Source organism: Diabrotica virgifera, chromosome 3 (genome assembly GCF_917563875.1).
Source record: "Diabrotica virgifera virgifera chromosome 3, PGI_DIABVI_V3a".
In the NCBI taxonomy this organism is placed as follows: domain Eukaryota; kingdom Metazoa; phylum Arthropoda; class Insecta; order Coleoptera; family Chrysomelidae; genus Diabrotica; species Diabrotica virgifera.
This window is the reverse complement of record NC_065445.1, coordinates 64,793,795-64,818,599: the sequence shown is the minus strand read 5'-3', so window position 1 is coordinate 64,818,599 and position 24,805 is coordinate 64,793,795. Positions and strand designations below refer to the sequence as shown.

General features: G+C 32.8%; 2 protein-coding genes across 3 annotated transcripts in view; both read left to right on the top strand.

The window, feature by feature from the left end:
- The window catches only part of LOC114334453 (dyslexia-associated protein KIAA0319-like protein), a 224,300-nt gene that overhangs the window by 118,848 nt on the left and 80,647 nt on the right, over positions 1-24,805 (top strand). The gene's annotated exons all lie outside the window — the stretch shown is intronic.
- LOC126881098 (uncharacterized) lies at positions 18,867-24,432 on the top strand. Its single transcript, XM_050645143.1, has 2 exons — positions 18,867-19,833; positions 20,395-24,432. Exon 2 carries the CDS (start codon positions 22,887-22,889, stop codon positions 24,282-24,284), a length of 1,398 nt encoding a protein of 465 aa, XP_050501100.1. The 5' UTR covers positions 18,867-19,833; positions 20,395-22,886; the 3' UTR covers positions 24,285-24,432.

Genomic DNA, 24,805 nt, shown 5'->3' with positions numbered 1-24,805 from the left:
TCGTGGTACTGCTGAGTGGTGACAATTTCTTACAGTATTTTGACCTATAGTTGTACCATATCTTCTTGACAACAGGTACTGTGATTGTAGGTTGTCTTCTGGCAGTTAAAACTGAGCATAGATCTTCAGGTGCAGCTAAAGTACTTCCCTGTTCTGGATATTGCTCAGCTGGACTCAGTATCTGGAAAACCCCACCACAATAATTGACGTATAACACTTTATTATTGCTATGCTGACTCATATGTCAGTATGCCGCATTCGAGCTTGAAGAAAGCCTACAATTTTTACATCTGCATAACTGTAAAATACATCAGTGTATGAAAGGATCGTAATCTGAAATTAGTTTGTGAACATAAGTACTAAAGACAAATGCCGAAATTAACTTCTCTAACAATAAAGTCATGTAAAACATCACATGTCTTTAATGCAAAAAACAAACTTAATAAAACTATTTTCATTAAAAATCGAAATAATAAGAATGTTATTTTCCTTATCGATAGCTTAGTGTGAAAACTTCGTATCTCATTTCACAGAAAATTTTACAGGAGAGACTTTAAACTTAATTTCTGCATACTATAACTTAAAACAAAAAAACTATCTTTACACATTTTTGATTCTGAGTAAGTTTAGATCGTTACACATACAATTTTCATATATATTTTGGGTTAGAGTATGCAGTTTAAAGTCACTCATGTAAAATTTTCTGTAAAATGAGATACGAGGTTTTCACACTAAGCCATCGTTATAAGAATTGTTCCCTTTATAGTTTTTTGACAATTTCATAAAATTCAAGTTTATTTTTCTTAATATTCCCTTGTTAAAATTAAACAGTCAAGTTTTTCTACTTATTGCTCAATTTGTGAGTCCTCAAATGACTACTTTGTATTCCAATATTTTTAATATTTATGTTTCCTTATCATATATACCTATCATTTACATTTTCTGACAAGAATAGATTTGAGTTTTTCATATATCAATGTATAAATATTTCCCTCTATTAACAAATTGATTTCTAATGGTGAAAGATGACTGTGGAAAACAAACAAAATAGTAATAATTGTCCATGTCAATATCAAATAACTGATATTTTCATACATTTATTTTGTATAAATATGGTATCTTTATTGGTTTTTTTAATAAAATTAGACAATTTACGTGCTGTTGAATGACTAAGTATTTTCTTTATCATTAAAAAACCCGTTATACTCTATTTTGTATTTTCCTGTTCATAGCCGCCTTTGAATATTTTAAATATCAAGGTAGACTTCTAGGAATTATCCAAGCTGGTTCCGCTGTTCTCTAAAAATATAATCATAATATTGCCAAATTTTTACTAAAAGTCTGTTTCTCTCTCTCTCTCTCTCTCTCTCTCTCTTGTGACGTTCCGCCCCTTATAGAATCGATTATTGATGGGAAGATATTATTTAACTATCCAAAATATTATTTAATTATTTTCAGAATTATTTTCTTTCAATGTTTATTCAAATAGAACTTAAACCCATCTCAGAATTTTTAAATGCTTGATGACGTCACATTTAAAACGTGGCAACATTGGTTTCCCCACTTTGACAGCCAATGCTTAGTAGAGGGGTACGAAGGATTCAGCTGTGAACGTGGGTTATGAGATGTTAGCACCTCATTGATCGAATTTCGTAAAAATAATTATACCATTCTTTTGCTCACGGTTTGTACAGCAATGATCACTAGGTTTCAGATTTTGATCACCTGTAGTTTATTTTTTATTAAGGGTTGAAAATTCAAGGACGAAAAAAAAGATGTTGGCACCTCATTGATCGAAATCTTTAAAACGAATGACTGTATTCGATAGGAAATAAAGTGCTGACCAATGATCACCTATATTGAACATTGATCAGGCTTTTTTTTTGCACTGAAAATAATTATTAAAGTTGCAATAACCTTAGCACGCACGCGCAGTCCATTAAAAATTTTATATCTAACAGGAGCTCTGTTCTTTATTTGAAAAATTTTCAAGGACAGTCACTCTTCGGTCCGAGTAAAATGATTCTGTCTAAATCTTGACCCGAGGGGTAGCGGCGTGTAATTTGGGTTGCCTATATAAACATCGACGAAATTTGAGTTATTTAAAACGCTGAAAAGACTAGTTAGTGATAATAAAAACCGATATTTACTGCGGTTACATGATATTTAATATTAAAATATTATTGGATGTGGTAGAATGTAGACTCTTTGTATAATTACCAATTGAACAGTGAAGCTGTTAGATCAATTTTCCGATTCAATCATTTCTACTGTTTACAGTTGTGTGTTTGTGTTTGCTTTTGAGTATGTATTTCATTTTCTTGACATCGAAAATGTTAGGTGTGGAAAGAATTAATAAGTGCGTGAAATGCGAAAAAGTGTATAAACATAAACATGATTTAAAAAGACATGTAAAAAGTTCGCATCCCGACAAATTGGATGCAATTGCCCCTTTAAAAGTGCTTAAAGGCAACGTCTATAAGTGCACACATTGTGATAAACAATTTAGATATAAGTCAAGTTTAAACTTTCATGTCAAAAAAGTGCACACAAATGTATCAGTTTATGCAGAAACTAAAACATTTCATCATAAATGTTCTGTGTGTAATTATCATGCAACTTTTAAAAAGGACTTTATTAAACATTATGAAACTTCTCATGGCATTCCTATGCAATAGGATACAATAGAGTTTTCCAACCATGATGACTTTATTTCTTGGAAGAATAAAATATAGCTTGAAACAAATGCTAGTGTCGTTTTATTGCTGAAAAAGTGAACTACATAATTGCCACCGATAATAAACAGGCCATTTCGCGATTCAAGTTTATCAACACAAATTACACGCCGCTAATATTCGGGTCAGGATCTAGAATCGAGTATCAAAATTGTTGCAAGCTTTTTACTCTTCGAACGAACCGTTTTCTTACAGTGTTGCGCGATTTTGAATAAGTAATAAATTATAAGTTCTGATCCAGAAAACTCAGAATTGATTTTTACATTATAATCAAACGAAGCGGTTATAGTTAAATTTGTTGCTATCTAGAGAATGTAAAGATTATTCGTGATAATAAGAATTGTAATAGATTTCTTTGTTGTTGATATTAGGACTATTTTATTCCAAGGAGATTAAGTCAGATCACACTATTGGCAACTGAGAATCTTAAAACATATGTCTTATTATATGCATTGTTGTCAGGTCTAAAAGTTACTTTTTCTCTTAAAGTTTTTTATACCTACCTAATAATATTAGTATAATTATTATATTATATTATATTATATTATATTATATTATATTATATTATATTATATTATATTATATTATATTATATTATATTATATTATATTATATTATATTAGATTATATTATATTATATTATATTATATTATATAATTATATTATATTATAATAATTATACTTTCATTTTTTAAAAAGGAATTTCTTTTTTAAGGAATGATAATATTATATAAAACTGGTGATTTTTTCCTTCGCCATGCGACGGGGGATACAATCAATTGCCATGTACAGTCGCTGTACTCAATTTTTTCTGGCATCCTCTAATTTTATTTGACAACCTCCAACGTTTTCTGACTCGTACTTTTTTTATTTTATAACTATAAGAAAGACTGGATTGATTTCGCTAATTTTGATTTTGAAATATTTTTAGAAGTCGTGTTCTCACCATAGGTATAATAACACAATAGATTAGGCCAGGTCCGAAAAATAGCGTAACGCGGAGCAGTTCGGGTCGGTGGTCTATCTATCTCTCTTTACCGGCGCTTAGCTTTCTCTCTCTAGCATATGATGGCTGCCGCCTCTGTGTCACTCAAGGTTCATAGATAGTATGCAATAATCTACCTTGTGTGTCACTGTCGTTCCATTACTCCCACCTCTTGGTAGATACGCTCACACTGGCACGACAGACAAAGATAGCTAGACCACTGTACTTAACCCGCGAGTAGTCACGCCGTTAGATAGAATCTCACATTTTATCCTTTTTCGCGATAACTTGATGAAAAATTTTGAAATTTTGAAAAAATTTCGTAAGTTCCTCGAGGAAGGGTGTAGTAATACGTAGGATTTTTTTATTTATTTATTTCTTCTTCTTCTTCTTTTTGTGGAATTTATGGCTATGGGGACAGCCAATTAGCTTTAATAATTGTTAGAAATAATATAAAATAAAAATTTGTTGTAAATCCGTATTTAAATTCCAATTTTGAGATAGAATCTAACACGCGACTATTCACGTTACAGAAGTGAGCGCGACTACTTCCGGGTTAATATTGGCGTTACACCCAGAGATATGTCAAGAATAGATCTGGCTAGGGATATGCTAAATAATGCATCGGGGTGTAACGTCAATATCAAGTACGGTGGTCTAGCTATCTTTGTCTGTCGTGCGAGTGTGAGCGTATCTACCAAGAGGTGGGAGTAATGGAACGACAGTTAAGGCCGCGTCCCACCATCAAATAATTTGATCAAACTGGTTTGAGCAAACTGAAAGTGACAATTAGTGACGTCACATCCTGAGTGGTCATTGTGGATAATAATGAAAAATTTTAATTTTAAATAAAGTACAAACAAGTTAGACAACTCAATACACAAAATTTTATCAAACTAGACTGATAGTGAGAGCACAGATTTTTAGAATTTCAAAAAAACTGCAATTGTGATGTCACTTTGACGTACTTCCGGAGTTTGCTCAAATTATTTGATGGTGAGACGCGGCCTTTACACAGAGGCGGCAGCCATCATATGCTAGAGAGAGAAAGCTAAGCGCCAGTAGATAGAGATAGATAGACCACCGACCCGAACTGCTCCGCGTTACGCTATTTTTCGGAGTTGACCAAATCTATGTGTATAATATCTTTGGTTACCCCTCGATGCCACAGTATAGGAGGCCGATGCATTGAGTAGCATATCCCTAGCCAGATCTATTGTTGACATATCTCTGGTTCTCACTATCAAATAATGAACCGTGATAGTGCGACGTCAAAAGGTCCAAAAAGTTTCCAAACAAAGCAAAGGTTTGACGTCTGTGAATTGTTTATACACGTGATTTGTGTAATCCATTTTAATTTTATTTTATTTTAACAATAATCTGCACATTTTTTCTTAAGACACAATCCTTGTTAGTCATATCAATCATATTGCTTTTAATTTTATAAATGTCCTTACACAAAATCAAGGATTTACACACTACATAGTACTTACTGCTCTTCGGGTTCTTAACCAGTCCTATATGGAAATATGGTGGGAAATATACTATGAGCATTGATTACAATCACGGGTACCCAACACCCAACACATTACCATTTTGTAAAAATTAAACATCTTACAATAAGCAATATATTCCAATTATAAAAACCAAAACAAACACCACGTGTGAATTTTTGCTTTGTTTGGAAACTTTTCAGAGTAGCCAACATTGATTTGACGTCACGACTATCAAGGCCGCGTCTCACCATCAAATAATTTGATCAAACAGTTTGAGCAAACTTGACGTACTTGAGGAAGTACGTCAAAGTGACGTCACAATTGCAGTTTTTTTGAAATTCTAAAAATCTGTGCTCTCACTATCAGTCTAGTTTGATCAAATTTTTTGTATTGAGTTGTCTAGGCCCCCTCACCATCAAATAATTGACAGTTATTTGATCAAACTTGACAGTTAGTGACACAAACTATACATACTAACTGTCATTTTGTGTCACTAACTGTCAAGTTTGATCAAATAACTGTCAATTATTTGATGGTGAGACGGAGCCTTAACTTGTTTGTACTTTATTTAAAATTAAAATTTTTCATTATTATCCACAATGAACACGCAGGATGTGACGTCACTAACTGTCACTTTCAGTTTGCTCAAACCAGTTTGATCAAATTATTTGATGGTGGGACGCGGTCTTTACGGTCCACTTGATCAAACTGGTTTGAGCAAACTGAAAGTTAGTGACGTCACATTCTGAGTTTTCATTGTGGATAATAAGGATAATAATGAAAAATTTTAATTTTAAGTAAAGTACAAACAAGTTAAGGCCCCGTCTCACCATCAAATAATTGACAGTTATTTGATCAAACTTGACAGTTAGTGACACAAAGTGACAGTTAGTATGTATAGTTTGTGTCACTAGTCAAGTTTGACTGTCAAGTTTGATCAAATAACTGTCAATTATTTGATGGTGAGACGGGGCCTTTAGACAACTCAATAAAAAAAATTTGATCAAACTAGACTGATAGTGAGAACACAGATTTTAAAATTTTAACAAACTGCAATTGTGACGCCACTTTGACGTACTTCCGGAGTTTGCTCAAACTGTTTAATCAAATTATTTAATAGTGAGAACACGACTTAACGCTCGGTTTCATAATCAGATAAAGTGAACTTTAAATTTTAAGTTGGTACCTTTATCAATAGCTAAGGCCATGATACTGTAAATAAAGGCTAAGGCTAATAAATAAATGGCTAAGGCTACGTCGGGGCCGGCGTAGCTAAGCGGTAGTGTGCTTGGCTCGCGTGCCGGTGGTCCGGAGTTCAAATCCTACCGCCGGCAAGAACAACTAGACATTTTTAAAATTTTTATAGGCCCCAGGTCGACTCAGCCTGAATAAAATGAGTACCTTGGGTAAAACCAGGGGTAATAATAGGCGGTTGAAGCGTGGCACGCTGTTGAAGGTGGTTGAAGGTGTTACCTTCCTTGTATACCGTAGGCCCTAGATATTCGCTCTGAGCGTTAACAAAGTGTCAAAACAAAATCGACCGACCTGCTCATGGTGGCGGTTTTTTGAAATTTTATCAGGACGCTTTGTGTATGTTTAAATGAGACATTTAAAAAAAATGCCGTGTCACGCTAGTGATATTATGTATTAATATAAACAGAAAATAAAAACGCACTTAATCTGATATAAATTCTTCTATTTCCAATATTGATTATCAGTTTGATTTTGTATACATAACCTCACTATCGCAGTTTATGTCAATAAATCTTTATTAACGAAAAAGAAAATATTTTTGTTGCACTATAAATTACAGTATAAATTAATAACTAATGAATTCTAACAATTGTATTCGGTTATTATCACTACAAAATAAAATATTCAAGTTTAACAAAATAATCCCATAAAGGCCCCGTCTCACCATCAAATAATTGACAGTTAGTTTGATCAAACTTGACAGTTAGTGACACAAAGTGACAGTTAGTATGTATAGTTTGTGTCACTAGTCAAGTTTGACTGTCAAGTTTGATCAAATTAACTGTCAATTATTTGATGGTGAGACGGGGCCTTAAGACTCAATGTTAAAACGTCCTGACAAAATCTGACAGCGTGTCACGTGACTGTAAGTAGAGGGGAGACGCACGGAGTCAATAGCAGACTACCCTGCTATACTCCCAAAGCCACGTGAGCGGTATAAAACGGGAGACTATTCATATTACCTTTATCAATGCAATAATTCATATGGGTAAATGTCAACGTTAAAGTGAACTTTTGTTGATGTTTAACACTTTAAAATTGACATTTACCCATAGGGCTTTTCATCGATTGGCATTTGTTTCGAGCTTCTGTCAGATGTTGTATAATCTGTGTACAATATTAATATACACGGATTATACAACATAAGACAGAAGCTCGAAACAAATGACTGTGAATGAAAAGCCCCATATGATAAGGTTACCAACTTAAAATTTAAAGTCCACTTTAACTGATTATGAAACCGCACGTAAGGAAGAAGATCTCTATACCTACTCTATACATTGAATCTCATCAGATATCAAATGCGTTATTAGTTGTATAGAAAGTGTCTAAATAATGTGCTCCTTGTTCAAGAATATCTCTATTTTTGACAATATCGAAAATTAATATACGGAAAATATGTTTATAAATAAAAATAAGTTTAAAATATTGTTTATTTATTAGGTATAATAAAAAGTGTTTTTCAACATTTACTCTGCGATAAAGTTTAAAATTCAAAACCCTCCAATGATTGACAGACGCCTATAAAAGACTTTGGCCAGAAGCAGAAGACCAAGCTGCTAGGTCAATTCTAGAGAGTCGTCAATGGACGACACCTGCCACAAGCCAAGAATTTATAAAATATTCAGTGATGAGCGAGCTAATAACGGGCAAAATAACGTAAAAGAGAGAAAAGATAACACGTTGTGAAATAAAAAGAGATGACACTAGTAGAGATGTAAAATTATCAATAGGAAGCTATACTTAAATTTATATTACATAGTTTCTCACCTTTAGACGTCTGTGACAGGAGAATTTTATAAAATTGTGTGTGGCACTTGCCATCATAGATATAACAGAATAGATTAGGCCAGTTCGAAAAATAGCGTAACGCGGAACAGTTCGGGTCGGTGGTCTATCTATCTCTCTCTACCGGCGCTTAGCTTTCTCTCTCTAGCATATGATGGCCGCCGCCTGTGTGTCACTGTCGTTCCGTTATTCCCACCTCTTGGTAGATACGCTCACACTCGCACGACAGACAAAGATAGCTAGACCACCGTACCTGATATCGGCGTTACACCCCGATGCATTGAGTGGCATATGACTAGCCTGATCTATTTTCTTTACATATCTCTGCTTGTCATACTCCTTTCATACTAAAATTGTCTAAAGATGGTGAAGTATGTAATGTAATGTAAATTTATAGGTTCCTATCGATAGTTTAACACCTCTGCTAGTTTCAACTCTTTTTATTACACAACGTGTTATGTTTTCAATCTTTTGCGTTATCATGCGTAAGCAAGGTTTGATAATTGAATTGAGTTGAAGCTAGTTTCTATAATAACAACATTCTTGCTGAATAGGTATACAGTATGATGAGTGCACTAAGAACAGGCAAAATAACGCAAAAGACGGAAAACAATACGTTGAGAGGTAAAAAGAGATGAAACTAGTAGAGGTGGGAAATTATCAATAGACATCTATAAATTTACATTATATTCATAGTTTCTCACCTTAAGACGTATCGGATGAGTTTGGCGACGTATAGGAGTCAAACTGTGGCAGGAAAATTTTATAAATTCTGTCATAATTGACTCCGATACGTGGCCAAACTATCAATATAAGGTAAATTTCTAGGTTTTTATATATAATTTCCCACCTCTACTGGTTTCATATCTATTTATTTCACAACGTAATATGTTTTCCGTTATTTTGCCAGTTATTAATGTACTCATCACCGTATATTTTTACCACCAAACTCTGAACAATGTTATCTCGTTCAAATATTTTAATCTGTTTGTCCTTTGTCCAGTGTATGTTATTTGTATCGTTAATTTTAAGTAAATGTCTTCATTCTGGGAAGGTATACTTAGATCGAAAGTATGCTTGGGCAAGATAATATTAATAAATAACTATGCTCAATATTTGCATTTTATTTTTAAAAATAAAAAAATATACCTATATAGGTGCATAATTTGCCTTTAATCGGTTTAATAAATACATATATTATATATTCGATAGTTAATTTGTAAGTAAGGGGCTTATTGTTAAAATGTTAATAAATGGTGAACTTATATATAATATGGAAAAAACATTAATCGAAGCCATCGAGATAAACTTGTAAATATTTACATTTATATGTAATATTTCAACCAAGTTCGTTGATTTAAATAAATATTGAAACTCAGGCAACACTGCTGATGGTAACAACAATTATTTGCATTAGAAGTAATTTTTTTCTCTCTCTGTTAATAGTTCTATCCCTTCTACTGGATTATTATGAATGTACAAGTTGGCTAACTTGATAGACAGCTGATTATACAGTGTTGCCTTGTTGCCTAAGTTTCAGTATATATCGTTAAACCAATTATAATTTACTATTTTATTTATCTATCAGCCACAATTTAAGTGTGAAATTAAATTTATTTGGCGTTTTATCCTAAGTTGCCATAAGAAAATAGCTTCAGAACAATACAGTATAAAATTGTTTGAAATAAGTTACGTTTTTAAGTAAATATTTATAAATAATATGTAATAATTCATCTCGATGGCTTCCATTAACGTTTTATTCACTTAGTAGGTATAACTTTCAGCATTTATTAACATTGTAATAATAAGCAGCTTACTTTGAAATTAACTATTGAACTTGTTATTTGAAAATTATCAATACAATTCTGATTGAAGACAAACATATTCTGTAACAAGTTGCTTATTTTGGAAGCTAGCTTATTTTCTGGGTTGCAAATTGCAATGCAATTATCAAACCTCGCTACCGTATCAGCGATTTAAAGGACGAATCCTGCTTTGTTTTATTTCTTATATTCAATCTTTTATATTTTGAAACAAGGTGGATAACAGAAAACAAACGTAATTTTTAAAATGTGGTTGCATTAAAAAACAACGTGTACTACTTATATAGGTATTTATGGACAAACTAGGGATTCCAAAAAGGTAATGTGCATGATAATAATGACGATTGGGTACGTAGATCTTATCAAACAAGAAAATACAGAACGATATTAAATATATAGATAGAGTGAGATCGACAGACAGAATAAGTCTTCTTAACAGACCTTAAGCTGCGACAGAAACATCCTGTTATGGCTGTTACTAATCTCATACTAATGGCACCAGTGGCGCACCCAGGGGGTGGTTTGGGTGTTAAAACCCCTCCCACCGGCCACCAGGACATACAAAGAATAGTAGGAAAATGTAACTTGTCTTTATTAACAAACATACAAAAAAATTGCTGTGTAATATGTAAAAAAGTAGAAAGAGGCTTTTCATCGATTGTCATTTGTTTCGAGCTTCTGTCATGTGTCACATAATATTAATATATCTACGTCATACGCCTTTGGTTTGTATCATTGGCAATACCAATAACGTATGACGTAGATATATTAATATTATGTGACACATGACAGAAGCTCGAAACAAATGACTGAATGAAAAGCCCCATGAACGATCACATCAATCACTTATTTTGTATTTGCTGTCTTTTTCTATAAATAACAAACTTTTGTTATAGAAAAAGACAGCAAATACAAAATAAGTATTTAAGGTCAAATGTCTTCTTCTTTTTTTTTTTCTCAAAATGTCATTTTATGCGATTATACATGATTTGGTGTTTATTTAAACAAATTTGCATTTTACATCGTAAAGTATCAATGAAAAAAATATATTTTAGTACAAGGGACTCAAAAATATCATTATATGGCATTATAACAAGTTATTTTGATGGAAAATCAGTTTTTGATCAAATTTTATAGTGTATAAAACGTTTAAATATCGTTTTTCTACAACCGTGTTAAAAATGCAATTTTTAGCACTCCATACGCTCATTATGCAACTTTAAGGCACTAGTGCTTTAAAATTTGTATGGCACTGCAGTTCGTATTGACCGTATAGGCAATTTTGATGTAATGTCAAAAAAATATAAAAATGGAATGTCAGTCAAGTTCAAGTAAAAGTTTTTGTGGATATTGCCCTGTAATTACGTTTGTAGAAAAAATATTGTATGATATGCGTGTTAAAAAGTACATTTTTAAGGCACTCATGTGAATTGCAGAACTCGCTTCGCTCATTCTGAAAATTTTCACATGCGTGCCTTAAACGTGTACTTTTAATATTAATATCATAAATAACTCCGGATACAAAACGAACTAACGGAAACAATAGATGTGAAAAAGGGACTACGCCAGGGACTAACATTGTACTCGAGAAAATAATGAGGGACACAACAGTCAATACTCGAGGAACAATAATTAATAAAAGCGTGCAAATACTAGCATTTGCAGATGATGTTGACATAATCGCAAGATCAAGAAGAGAAATGATAGAGGCATTCAATCAAATAGAACGAGCTGCACAAAATAGTGGCCTGAAAATCAACCAGAACAAAATAAAATATATGCAGGTAAGTAAAAACACAGAAATAAGGCAGCCACAAAATATAACAATAGAAGAATACAACATTGAGGGGGTAAAAAACTTTACATACTTGGGATCCCTAGTCACATCTGATAATAACGTAGCAGAGGAAGTGAAGAGGCGAATATTTATTGCCAATAAAAGTTACCATGGCTTAATTCGGCAACTAAGATCAGACAACGTCGCAAGGAAAACAAAATGCCAAATATACAAAACCCTAATAAGACCGGTACTCACATACGGCTCAGAAATCTGGACATTCACTAAAAGAGAGGAAACATTGCTAGCCACCTTTGAAAGAAAAATCTTGCGACACATATATAAGGGCACAAAAGAAAATGGAATTTGGCGAAGAAGGTACAACTTTGAACTATACGAAATATACCAGGATCCAGATATCATAACATTCATTAAAATAGGACGGCTGCGTTGGATGGGACATGTAGAAAGAATGGAAGAAGGCGAAATACCAAACAAAATATTCAAACAGATGCCAGTAGGAAAAAGTACAAGAGGAAGACCGAAGCTGAGATATTTAGAACAAATAGAAAATGATATAAAAACCTTAAAAATAAAAAACTGGAGAAAAAAAGCACGAAACAGATCAGAGTGGAGAAGAATCCTGGAACAGGCCAAGACCCAGAAAGGGCTGTCGAGCCAATGATGATGATGATCATAAATAACTATTTTTACATTTTCCTCCATTCCCAAAATACATTATAATCGATTTGGCTGAAAATATGCCCACAGATAGCCAAAGCATAGGACTTTAAGTGGTTAGAATGATTTGAATTAGAAAAGAAAATAATCGTTTTCGTTTTGATTCAATTCGAGTCTCTTGCCATCCTCTGACACCGTGTTTCGGGGTCTCTACCCCTTATCAAAGAGGCTATGCAAGTAGACTGAATTGAATCAACTCGAAACGAAGAAGAACTGCATATATTAAAATATCTGCAGCAGAGTGTGGTTAGACTATCCTCTAACGGGGAATGACAAAATGAATAAAAATAAATTTCGACCAAGAGTCAGGATTCTGTTAACCGAGATACGATAGTACACTTCGCGTCAAAAAAAACTGGTACAACTCTTATAACCGAAAATCGTGTTTTTCAAGTTGTGTAAGTTGATCTTGTCACAAGTGTCATTTAAATTTCTAGGGCAAAGTTGCCAGTTCAACGAAAATATTATATCAAACTAGGTAAAAACGGGGCTGTGCGACAGACCGCATTTTTTAATACACTAAAAACTAAAACAATTGTAATTTTCCGTCATCTAAATTAAGTATCCATGTTATGGCGAGCACGCCACTGTGTGTGTTTATATTTCAATATTTAGACTACGTGACATGATAAACACCAACGCTTGTAATTTCGCGGTGTCAGCGAAATGTTCATGGACTATGAAAGGTTTTAAGAAATATGTAGTTTGTATATGTATTCATTAATTTAGGCAGTATCGTTCAGGGTTGCCATATTACACGAATTATCGTGTAATTACACGATTTGATCCTATTTTACACGATTACACGAATCAAGTACGAAATCTTACGATTTTTACCATTAAAAATTTTCAGTAGTGTTTTTAATACATTTTTATTAAAATTCACTTAATACTTCCCTGTATTGTTTAAAAATTACTTTGCAAAGAAAGAGAAATCCTCGGATATTTGTAATATATACTTTCACACCTAATCATAACATACCATAATGATAACATAAACATCATTGGAAGAGTCTCAAGTTAAGTACTCATTTAATTTACACTAAAGTAAAATATAGGGGAATCCCCTGAAAATATTAGGAAGATATAAATAATAGGTTCGTTCCAAGACGACACATTTGTACGATCCCTTGAACCGCCACGAAATCGATTGGACTGTTTTAATGCGCAGAATCGCCCTTGAACGGTTTTCTTTCGATCTCGATCCGATTACCGGTACGTAACCCTCTTGGAACGAATTGGTGTACCATTTCAAGTTCGAGTTGCGCCTGAGCCATTTTCAGTACGAGTACCACTGTACCACTAGTAGTTTGCTAGATGGTTAGAAATTAATATTTCTAATGTCCACTTTACATCAACAATAAATTGAACAAGAAATTGACAAAGTTATTCAATACCAAATTTGACGAGTACAAAATGTATGGTTTGTAAAAGAAAGTGAAATAATTTGATGAAATAGAACAATTGGATATGTTTTATTTTGTCAATTTTCTTTTTATTCACGGCAAAATTGGATGTAGAATTGTGTTTTGTATAAGCTAAATTTGACCTTGAATAACTTTGTCAATTTCTTATTCAATTTATTGTTGATGTAAAGTGGACTTAACATGTTCATTAAACATCACTTCAGCTTCAAAACCTTCCCCAGAATCGATATCTGATATTAAATCGTTGTCTTCTATGAAAAAGAAAATAATAAATTATCCATTTTTATAAGATTAATTTGAAAAAAAAAAGAATTAATAATTATTTAAACGGAAATCAAGATTCACAGGTACTAATAGCGTAAATTGTGGATTATTCTATTATTGAATCATCAGATCTCATAGCAGTGACCAGTAAAAATGAAAACAATCCTAACTGCGCAAGTCAGTACAAATAGTTTCTGCTTGAAGGCATGTATCAAAAGGGCCGTTCAGTTACCGATTTCGAAGCGGTACATGGATCGCTTGGAACAACACGGTGTACGATACCAATCATCGTTCATGTTCGCTTGGAACGCATTTTTTATAATGCGCATGACGAGGGCAGTACGAAGGACGGTTTTCATGTCACTTGGAACGCGCCTAATATTAGCTTTGATCGCGCAGTACGTCCTGGGTATACCCAGAGGGAGAACGCCTGCGCATTACAAAATTGGGCGTTCGCGGAGTCCAAATCTTTCCCTCTGAACACCCTCCGGATTTTTAATTCGGTGTTCGCGCAGTACAGAAAAAAGATCCTGAACATGCCCGGGGTACGCTCTCGACGTTCGAGGATTTTGTTTCGGATTTTAAGTTCGCACAGGCGCACAAAATATTTGGGAAGAATTTCTTGACATTCTGTTCTTACTCCTTCCAATTCTTAACCTAAAATATTGTTTTGTTAAAAAACTTGTAGATGTAGATTCTGGTTTTTAAAGTTTTGAAATTATGTAAAGTGTTGTGTCATTTAAATATTCTTCAAACAAATTTTAATATTTTTTATATTAAAGCTTTTTTAGTTGTTTTTGTCAATGTTTTCCATTTCGTATGTTTATAAATAAGTAGGTACCTTTTCAAATATTATTTTCATTCGATATTCGATAATTATCTATTACGGTAGTATGTATTACAATAAATTGTACTCTGTTTTTACTTAATTTCTTCTATCTAAATGAGCTTACAAGTACCTACATATTCTTGTGGTTTATTTTTCAGTTTAATTTATGAGTTAAATTAGTCTCTTATTGAATATAATGAAACATAAACAATACATCAAACTTATTCTGAAACTATTTCTTGTGTCTTGTTATATTTCATTATTTTTGTGGTGTAATAAACCACAACACAATGCCACAACCCATTAAATTCAATACATTGATATCAAAATTGGAAATGATTGTTTTACTAAATTATTCCTTCCTTCAGATAATGTTCAACCCTCATGAAGTTAAAGGTAATTTTTATATCTACATATCAACAATCTTACTCTCTACAAAAATGTAAGCTGGATTTCAGAGTGGAAATAACCACATTATATTGTGGAAATAATAAAGAAAGACTCTAATCAAATTTCTACCTTCTAAGAAAGGCATTGAATTATTGAATAGAAAGTTAATCCTTTGCCTGTTGCCTTTATTCTCTTTTCTTTTTCTCTTTGTTGACATACAAATTTGTTGCATTTGCATTTTTTTGACATTTATTTCGAAATAAGAAAGAGACAACAAAAAGCTTCCTTCTCTAACCTTAATGTATGCAACCCGTCATTACATTGCGAATCCGAAAATTGTTCGCGGAGCGAAAAATCCTGAGCATGTCCAGGATAAGTTTACGTTGACGCCTGCGCATTGGAAACTAATCCCGAACTTACTCTGGGTATGCTCGATTTGTACTGCGCGAACACTACTATTAGCAAGTCACCAACCGTTCTTGAATGGTTACGCGCATGCGCGATAGCGAATAATTATGCGCAGTAACACAGTTTTCGTTACTTCGCAGACTCATAACCATTCAAGGACGGTTTATTAAGCATTTTCCGACTTACACGATTTTACACGATTTTCAGTAGTCGAGTTTCATGATTTTTGTTTCACTTCATCTGGCAACCCTGGTATCGTTTTGTATCTTTAACTGTTAACATCTCAATAAATTTGTGCATTTCCTTCAGTAGTTACGTTACTCAATTCTCCAACGAACACACCACATTTTATAAAGAATAAGACTTCCATACATTGATTCGGTTTTTATTATAATTTATAAAAATATTTCAATTCAAAAATAATGATAGATAATAAATCTTGGCATGACTTTAAATTATTATGTTTAATGTCAAATCGAGAGGTGTGATTGGTTTCTCGTAAATTGTAGGACAAAACTGCATTAAGTTGTGTAGAATACATAAAACACACTGGAAAAATTAAAAATTTAATTTGAAATTAATACAAAATGAATAACTTTTACAGTGAACAAGTGTGTAATTTAAATATATGTATTACAATTATTCGAAATATACATTTTAAACGATATTTTTTTGCGTTATCTTTGCGTTTTGTATTTGCGTTAACTGTGATGGCAACAACGAAGTGATTCACGAACAATAATTGTCAGTCTGAACACAGGTTTACATTGGGAAAAAAAGTGTACCAGTTTTATATGACGCGAAGTGTACCAAGCGGCGCCGCTAGGAGGAGCATTGAATTACATTACAATACAAACTCAAAATACTCAAAATTATAATTAGTCCAGTCGGGATAGCATTTGACCTTGCATGCCGAGCTGCTCAAAATTTTATTTTTCTTATCTTTAGGGGGGTCAAAAGTAGTCTAAATTTAAAATCGCGAATGAATTCCTCCGTTACGTTAGCCACCATCTTGATTTTAAAGGAGAACCGTTTTTGCACAATATCTCCGCCATTTTTAACTTTTCCACAAAAATGGTAGAAACTGAAATTGTTAAAAATAAATCGTATTTACAATTTCTTTTTAAAAATTTTTGTCGTGAGGTCGATATTTTCTGAGTTAATTGTACTTACAGTAACCGCCCATATTTTTGACCATGATATTGCATGTAACTTTTTTATTATTGTAATATAATTCAAATCCTTCTAACCACTTAAAGTCCTATGTTTTGGCTATCTGTGGGCAAATTTTCAGCCAAATCGATCATGATGTATTTTGGAAATGAAGGAAAATGACGGTATTTTAACGTTTTCTACACTATAAAATTTGATCAAAAACCTGTTTTGAATCCAAATAACTTGTTACCTATACCTGTAATGCCACATAAATGACATTTTTGAGTCCTTTGTATTAAAATAGTATGTTTTCCATTGATACTTTACGATAGAAAATGCAAATTTGTTTAAATAAATACAAAATCACTATAAAATCGCTTAAAATAACAATTTGAGAAAAGAAGAAGAAGACAATTCGACCTTAAATGTTTTATTTCTACATCTCTCAGATGCTATATATATACAAATTTTCAGACAAATCGGAGATCCAAAAGTTTTTTTTATCCAAAATTGAGTGATTTGAAATGGAATCACCCGTAATTATATGGTATAAGTTCTTGGCTTGTGGCAGGTGTCGTCCATTGACGATTGACGACTCTCTGGAATTGACCTAGCAGCTTGGTCTTCTGGCCAAAGTCTTTTTAGGCTTAGGAGTCTGTCAATCACTGGAGGGTTTTGAATTTTAAACTTTATCGCAGAGTAAATGTTGAAAAATACTTTTTATTGTACCTATTATATTATATAAACAATGAAATATTATTCTGGTCCAGATAATAAAAATATTATTTATAACAATTATTAAAGCTAATTTACTGTCCCCATAGCCATAATTTCCACAAAAGAAGAAGAAGAAAAAAAATAAAAAAAGTCCTACGTATTACTACACCCTTCCTCGAGGCACTTACGAAATTTTTTCAAAATTGCAAAATTTTTCATCAAGTTATCGCGAAAAAGGTTATAATGTGAGATTCTATCTAACGGCGCGACTACTCGCGGGTTAAGTACAGTAGTCTAGCTATATTTGTCTGTCGTGCGAGTGTGAGCGTATCTACCAAGAGGTGGGTTTAATGGAACGACAGTGACACAGAAGCGGCAGCCATCATATGCTAGAGAGAGAAAGCTAAGCGCCGGTAAAGAGAGATAAATAGACCACCGACCAGAACTTCTCCGCGTTAGGCTATTTTTCGGACCTGGCCTAATCTATTGTGTTATTATATCTATGGTGAGAACACGACTTTTAAAAATATTTCAAAATCAAAATTAGCCAAATCAATCCAGTCTTTCTCATAGTTATAAAATAAAAAAAAAAGTACGAGTCAGAAAACGTTGGTTGTCAAATAAAATTAGAGGATGCCAGAAAAAAATTGAGTGCAGCGACTGTACAGGGCAATTGATTGTATCCCCCGTCGCATGGCGAAGGAAAAAATCACCAGTTTTATATAATAGTATCATTGCTTAAAAAAAGAAATTCCTTTTTAAAAAATGATAGTATAATTATTATATTATAATATAATATAATATAATATAATATAATATAATATAATATAATATAATATAATATAATATAATATAATATAATATAATATAATATAATATAATATAATATAGTATAATAATTATAATAATATTATTAGGTAGGTATAAAAAACTCTAAGAGAAAAAGTAACTTTTAGACCTGACAACAATGCATATAATAAGACATATGTTTTAAGATGCTCAGTTGCCAATAGGTGATCTGACTTAGTCTCCTTGGATTATATTAGTCCTAATATCCACAACAAAGAAATACAATTTTATTATCACGAATAATCTTTACATTCTCTAGATAGCAACAAATTTAACTATAACCGCTTTGTGTGATTATAATGTAAAAAATCAATTCTGAGTTTTCTAGGTCAGAACTTATAATTTATTACTTATTCAAAATCGCGCAACACTGTAAGAAAAAGATTCGTTCGAAGAGTAAAAAGCTTGCAAGAATTTTGATGAGATGGAAGAGTGACTGTCCTTGAAAATTTTTCAAATAATTAATACAAAATTATCTGCTAATGACTAAACCCTGGAAATGTGTGTCCTTTCGTGAGCACTTTGTTAACTTTCAGATGGTATAAATATATTTCAGAAATACTAGCCGTAACATAGTAATTTAGCAAAACTCGGGAAGGCACTGATTTCACAGTAGGTTTAAAATTTTTACCGCGCTAAAGAACTGGGCTCCTGTTAGATATAAAATTTTTAATGGACTGCGCGTGCGTGGTAATGTTATTGCAACTTTAATAATTATTTTCAGTGCAAAAAAAGCCTGATCAATGTTCAAAATAGGTGATCATTGCTCAGCGCTTTATTTCCTATCGAATACAGTCATTTGTTTTAAAGATTTCGATCAATGAGGTGCCAACATCTTTTTTTTCGTCCTTGAATTTTCAACCCTTAATAAAAAATAAACTACAGGTGATCAAAATCTGAAACCTAGTGATCATTGCTGTACAAACCGTGAGCAAAAGGATGGTATAATTATTTTTACGAAATTCGATCAATGAGGTGCTAACATCTCATAACCGTGAACGTGAGCCTTGGATTGCCATTGTTTCTCGAGTGTTCGGTCTGAATCGTAGTGTGCGGGGTCATTAGACTCAATTATTCACCTCTAATTCTCAGTTCCAAATTGATTAAATATTACAATAAAAGTATAGTGAAGTTATCCAGCAGCAGTGGATTTGAAGAATTTTAGAGCATACTATATCCAATGAGTTCTACCCCGGTAAATACACATTTTATTAAGTATTTTATTCAGCCATTTTGGAAGTCCTTGACATTTGCTAACTAAGTTTCACATAGTCTATTTTCATGGTTTTTATGTTTTATTTTCATGGATCAAACTCATCTAGAGATAATTCAATATTCGTTGTTAATTTGTGCTTCCAGTTGGAAAATAGAGCTAATTTAAACTCCATTTTTTATATTCCTTTCAAGTCTACAGAACTCCTATCTTTTGAACGATGATCAAATAAGTATCCATCGCTTAGTCTTACTATATTTCATCCTTGTATAATATATCTATATACCGGTGTATATATTATAATAAAATATTCTTTCACAGTAATTATATTTTGTATTTCAATTGGAAATTACTTGTGTTATTTGACCAAGGTCATCTGATAGCAACCTGATAAAAGGTCAAGCTGTCTAGTCATTCAAGTTTTTGGACTTAATGACCTATTTCTTCTTATTCCCATAGGAATAAAAACACCTCCTCGTATCTCTTGCTTCTTTTTTTTGACATTGGTAGATTGGTAGTAACACCACACTGTGTTTTTTTTAGCACCTACCATGAAATCTTAAAGCCACCCTACAACAACACCAAGGCCAGACCACACAGAGAGAAACAATCAATAGGCGACCAGCCTGGATTATTTCCACATTTTCTTTTTTTTGAGTACCTCCAGCTGCTTTCCAACAGTTTTGAGTACCTTCAGCTGCTTTCTACTAGTCTTCCTCTCCTGTACCTCCAGCAGGACAGCTGCTAGCGAGAGTTAGCACCCTTGGGTGCTCATTACATCAACTTCAAGATTAGGAAAGAGTGGTTTGTTTGGGAACATTTACTGTGCTCTTATTAAAGACAGACTGGTTTTGTGATATTTAGTACATTTTTTTTTATAGTTCAATTGCACACACATTTTTCCTGCTTTATATTTTTTATAGGTTTTTTTTTCTTTACAACATAATATTTAATTGATAGCATTCCCCAACACTCTGCAATCTATAAAGGTATAAATTTCTGAGCTCAGATATTTTCCCTGATAATAGTAGTCGGTACTCTTATCTTGATTATTTTTAGGCTGTGTTCCACTTTTGTATAATTATTTAAACTCATTCCATTATTTTAGTATATGTTTAATTAAATTTTTAAAAATTAACTTCACATATTAGTCAAAATTGTAATTATTAACTTTATTTAACTTGAACTTATTAACTTTACTTAACTTTAACTTATTAACTTTATTTAACTTTAACTTTAATTTATTAAATTCATATGAACTTCTGGATTCTAATCCCTCAGATTAGTTTTTGGTTTCACTTGTTATTATTACTATTATAAACCACGAGTTAGGAAAAGGATCTGTGTATCCACTCGTAGGTTTATTTATTCAATAAGGCTTGTGCCTGTCCCACTCACAGTGAGGTATTTATATGTTATATATAGTATCAGGTAGTATTTAATTAAGGTGTACGTATTATAAACGTACAATTATTATTTGGTGAGGGTTCTACTAACCTAGTTGTAAGTTGTACTTCCTGTATTAGAGGTACCCGTAGTCAGTTTTTCTAACCTTATAAAGAGTATTCTTAGATCATAGTTGTATGATGATTTTGTAATTGACTTTCACTAGTATCACTTTTTCCTGTCATGTTAGAGTTACACACTAGTTACTTGTCCTAACTCAGAGATTGTTAAAAAGATCTAGTAGTTACATTCAATAAATATACATTTATTGTGATTTTTTTTTTCTTATTACTCCTTTATTTTTAGTAGTATATTTTATAATTTAATAATCTTTAATAACTTTTCACATACTTGTACTACAAATTTAACATACTCTATAGCAGCGTAGAATACCTGGAAGAGCGTTAACCTAGTTATCCTTCTTCTGGCGCCCAAAAATTCATTCTATTTTCAGTATATTATTATATTTACTCTATCTATTTTCTGAACATTATCTTCATATCTTCTTTTCGAGCCATCATTGTCACTTCCTTTAATCTATTGTCTGGCCAAAAATAGCCGTGCAAATTGGCCGAATCCTTCCTTGAGTGTCAAGTGGCCCTTCTCATACATATTTAGCTAGCCATTCAAGTTATATCTATCTATTAATGATTTCTCATCTCTAGTCCTGTATCAATTCGATATTCTTTGTCTTGGCATCCTTCCATACAAATACTACTACAAAGTTGTATTTTAGTTACTCCAGCTTCTTCAACGGAGAAGCCACACATTTTTGTCCTTTGGCTACATTAAGTAGATCTTCTTCTTTTTACTACTTCTGTTGGAGTTTACCACTCCCTTTTCATTCACTCCAACAGAAAATCATCAGCTAGTTGTTACATCGGCTTTCCAACGTGGTGGCTTTATTTTTGGTCTGAGACAGTATTCATTTAGGTCAATTCTTCTCTTTTATCTGAAATCTCTTTGTTATTTCCGTTTGGTATCCTATACACATATTGTTACTTATTTATTTTATTTTTAATTTCTGATACATATCAGGTATTCTTAAACGCTGTTTTGATTTTTGTTTATATTTTGGGACCTCATTATAGTATATGTTTGTGCAGCTTACATTCTGGGTTAGATTTTGAATTTTTATTGGGAACTTATATTTAATATTGCTATTAATAATATAATTCATATAACAATTTTATTTCTTCAGTCAATAGTGGTATAGTTGGAGGTACAACTAAGTGTTGATTATTATTATTATTATTATAGATATATATTTTTTCTAGAGTGGTGGTAAGTTACATATAAATAAAAAAATTTACTTCCAGTATTTAGGTAGTAGGTTTACTTGAGTATACAATATTTATTGGATTATTTATCCATTTATTTGATCTTATATATTTATTTGATCTTATTTATTAGATTATATACTGCATTATATATATATTTTTTTTTTTTGCTGGCTATTTTGATTTTGTTGGTGTGTTGCTGATATTTTCTCGGTTTATATTATATATATTTTGCGTGCAAACTTTCATATTTTCATATTTTTCATATTTCTGTTCTTTGGACTATTTGTCAATAACTTTGCTCTCATCATGTGTGCTTTTAAAGCTGAACATCTTCTGGTGGATGAATTGGATTATGAATTAAAGATTCGGGACATAATGCCAGAGGAGTCGACAACTGTCGATAAAAAACGCAATCTTTTGAGAGGTGCTTTGAAACAAGAAGCTGGCAATAGAAGTTTTCTCCAAATTTCAGCTGTATCCCTTCCTTTTGAGGAACAACAAAAAGGAATCACTGAAACATTGGACAGCTTGTCTAAAAAAATCGAAAAGTTTAGGGGAACTGTAAAGGATACAGAGTATGCGCGATTAACATCTCGTCTAGGCCATATTTCTGCCCGTGTACACTTGCTACACTGTCCTTCTGAAGAACAGGAACCGTTCAAGAGGTCTGTTTCTCTTAAAATATTAACACTAGAGGGTGAACTTGATTCTAGAGTTAACCCCATTGCTACCTCTACTCCTAATGCTTCAGTCAATGTACCTAGCTTTACGTACTCCAAACCTGTTCAAGTACACAAATGGGGTATTTCATTTTCAGGTGAAAAACAGCACACTGATGTGATGTCATTTTTAGAAAGGGTTGAATGTCTTCGAATATCTAGAGGTGTTTCTGAAGAGGATTTGTTTGCTGCTTCTGCTGAGTTGTTCACCGGGACCGCTTTTACATGGTTTATGAATAACAGGGGTAATTTTTCTTGTTGGTCTGATCTGATTAAAAAGTTGAAGTCGGATTTTCTTCCGTATTCATTCCAGGATGATTTATTAGATCAAATTAAGAATCATAAGCAGAAACCTGGGGAATCTGTTACTATGTTTATTAATACTATATTAGGTATGTGTAGTCGTTTAGACACTCCTTTGTCAGATTTAGCTAAAATTAAAATCATCCTTAAATGTCTATTGCCCTTTTATCATCAACAATTAGCTCTTATGGACATTCAGAACATTGATGACCTTACTATAAAATGCAAACGTTTGGAGGAAACGTTATCCTGGTCTTCTCAACCTCCATCCACATCTCGATCCTCTTCTAACTCTTCTTCTCAGCCAACTTCCTTTAGGCAACGTTCTTGGCTAAATAAGGGTCATGAACATAATGTTTCGGTTGTTAGTTCTCTTGTCTGCTGGAATTGTGATCAGCCTGGTCACCCATTTTACAATTGTGGGATTCCTCAAAATCGTATTTTCTGCCATGGTTGTGGCCGAGAGAACACCCTTAAAAGAAACTGTTCTAAGTGTTCGGGAAACGACACGTCGGAGGTCCGTCCCCTGAACGTTTCTCCGTCCAACATCCAATCAGGGAATCAAACCCCATCGTCAAACGAAACTGCTGGACCAAGCACATCCAGCAACCCAAACCCATCTTCACGAAAAGGGAAAGGGGTGTTGTTCAAGAAAGCAGCACACACCACAAAACAAAATTAAACCAGAAATTTATTTCTATAGATAATACGTTAGATTCGCTTGATTCAAATGATCACAGATGGTCATTTACAAACGCTTCTTTGATTGGTAGTGTTCAACGTAACAATAATAATTGTGATAGTAATGTGGTTCCATTATCTATATTAGATTCTAGTTTTGTTAATGATGATGATACGTCTGGGTTAGTTCCATATAACGGTTGTAGACAACCAAATACTTTAGATCTAGATATTAATTCGTTATTAGTTAGGAAACAAAATGATAATAGGCCATATCTTCCTATTCAAATTTTAGGACAATCGTGTTTAGCTTTGTTAGATAGTGGCTCTAATATTTCATTGATAGGGGCACATTCGTTAAATTTATTGAAAAATTCTAGTATTCCCATTATGCCCATTTCATCTTTGCAAGTATCTACTGCAGATGGTACAGTTCAGTCCATTACGGGCAAACTCCAAATTAAAATCACAGTGGCAGATTTATGTAGGGAAATTACATTTTATGTTATTCCTTCCGTGCAG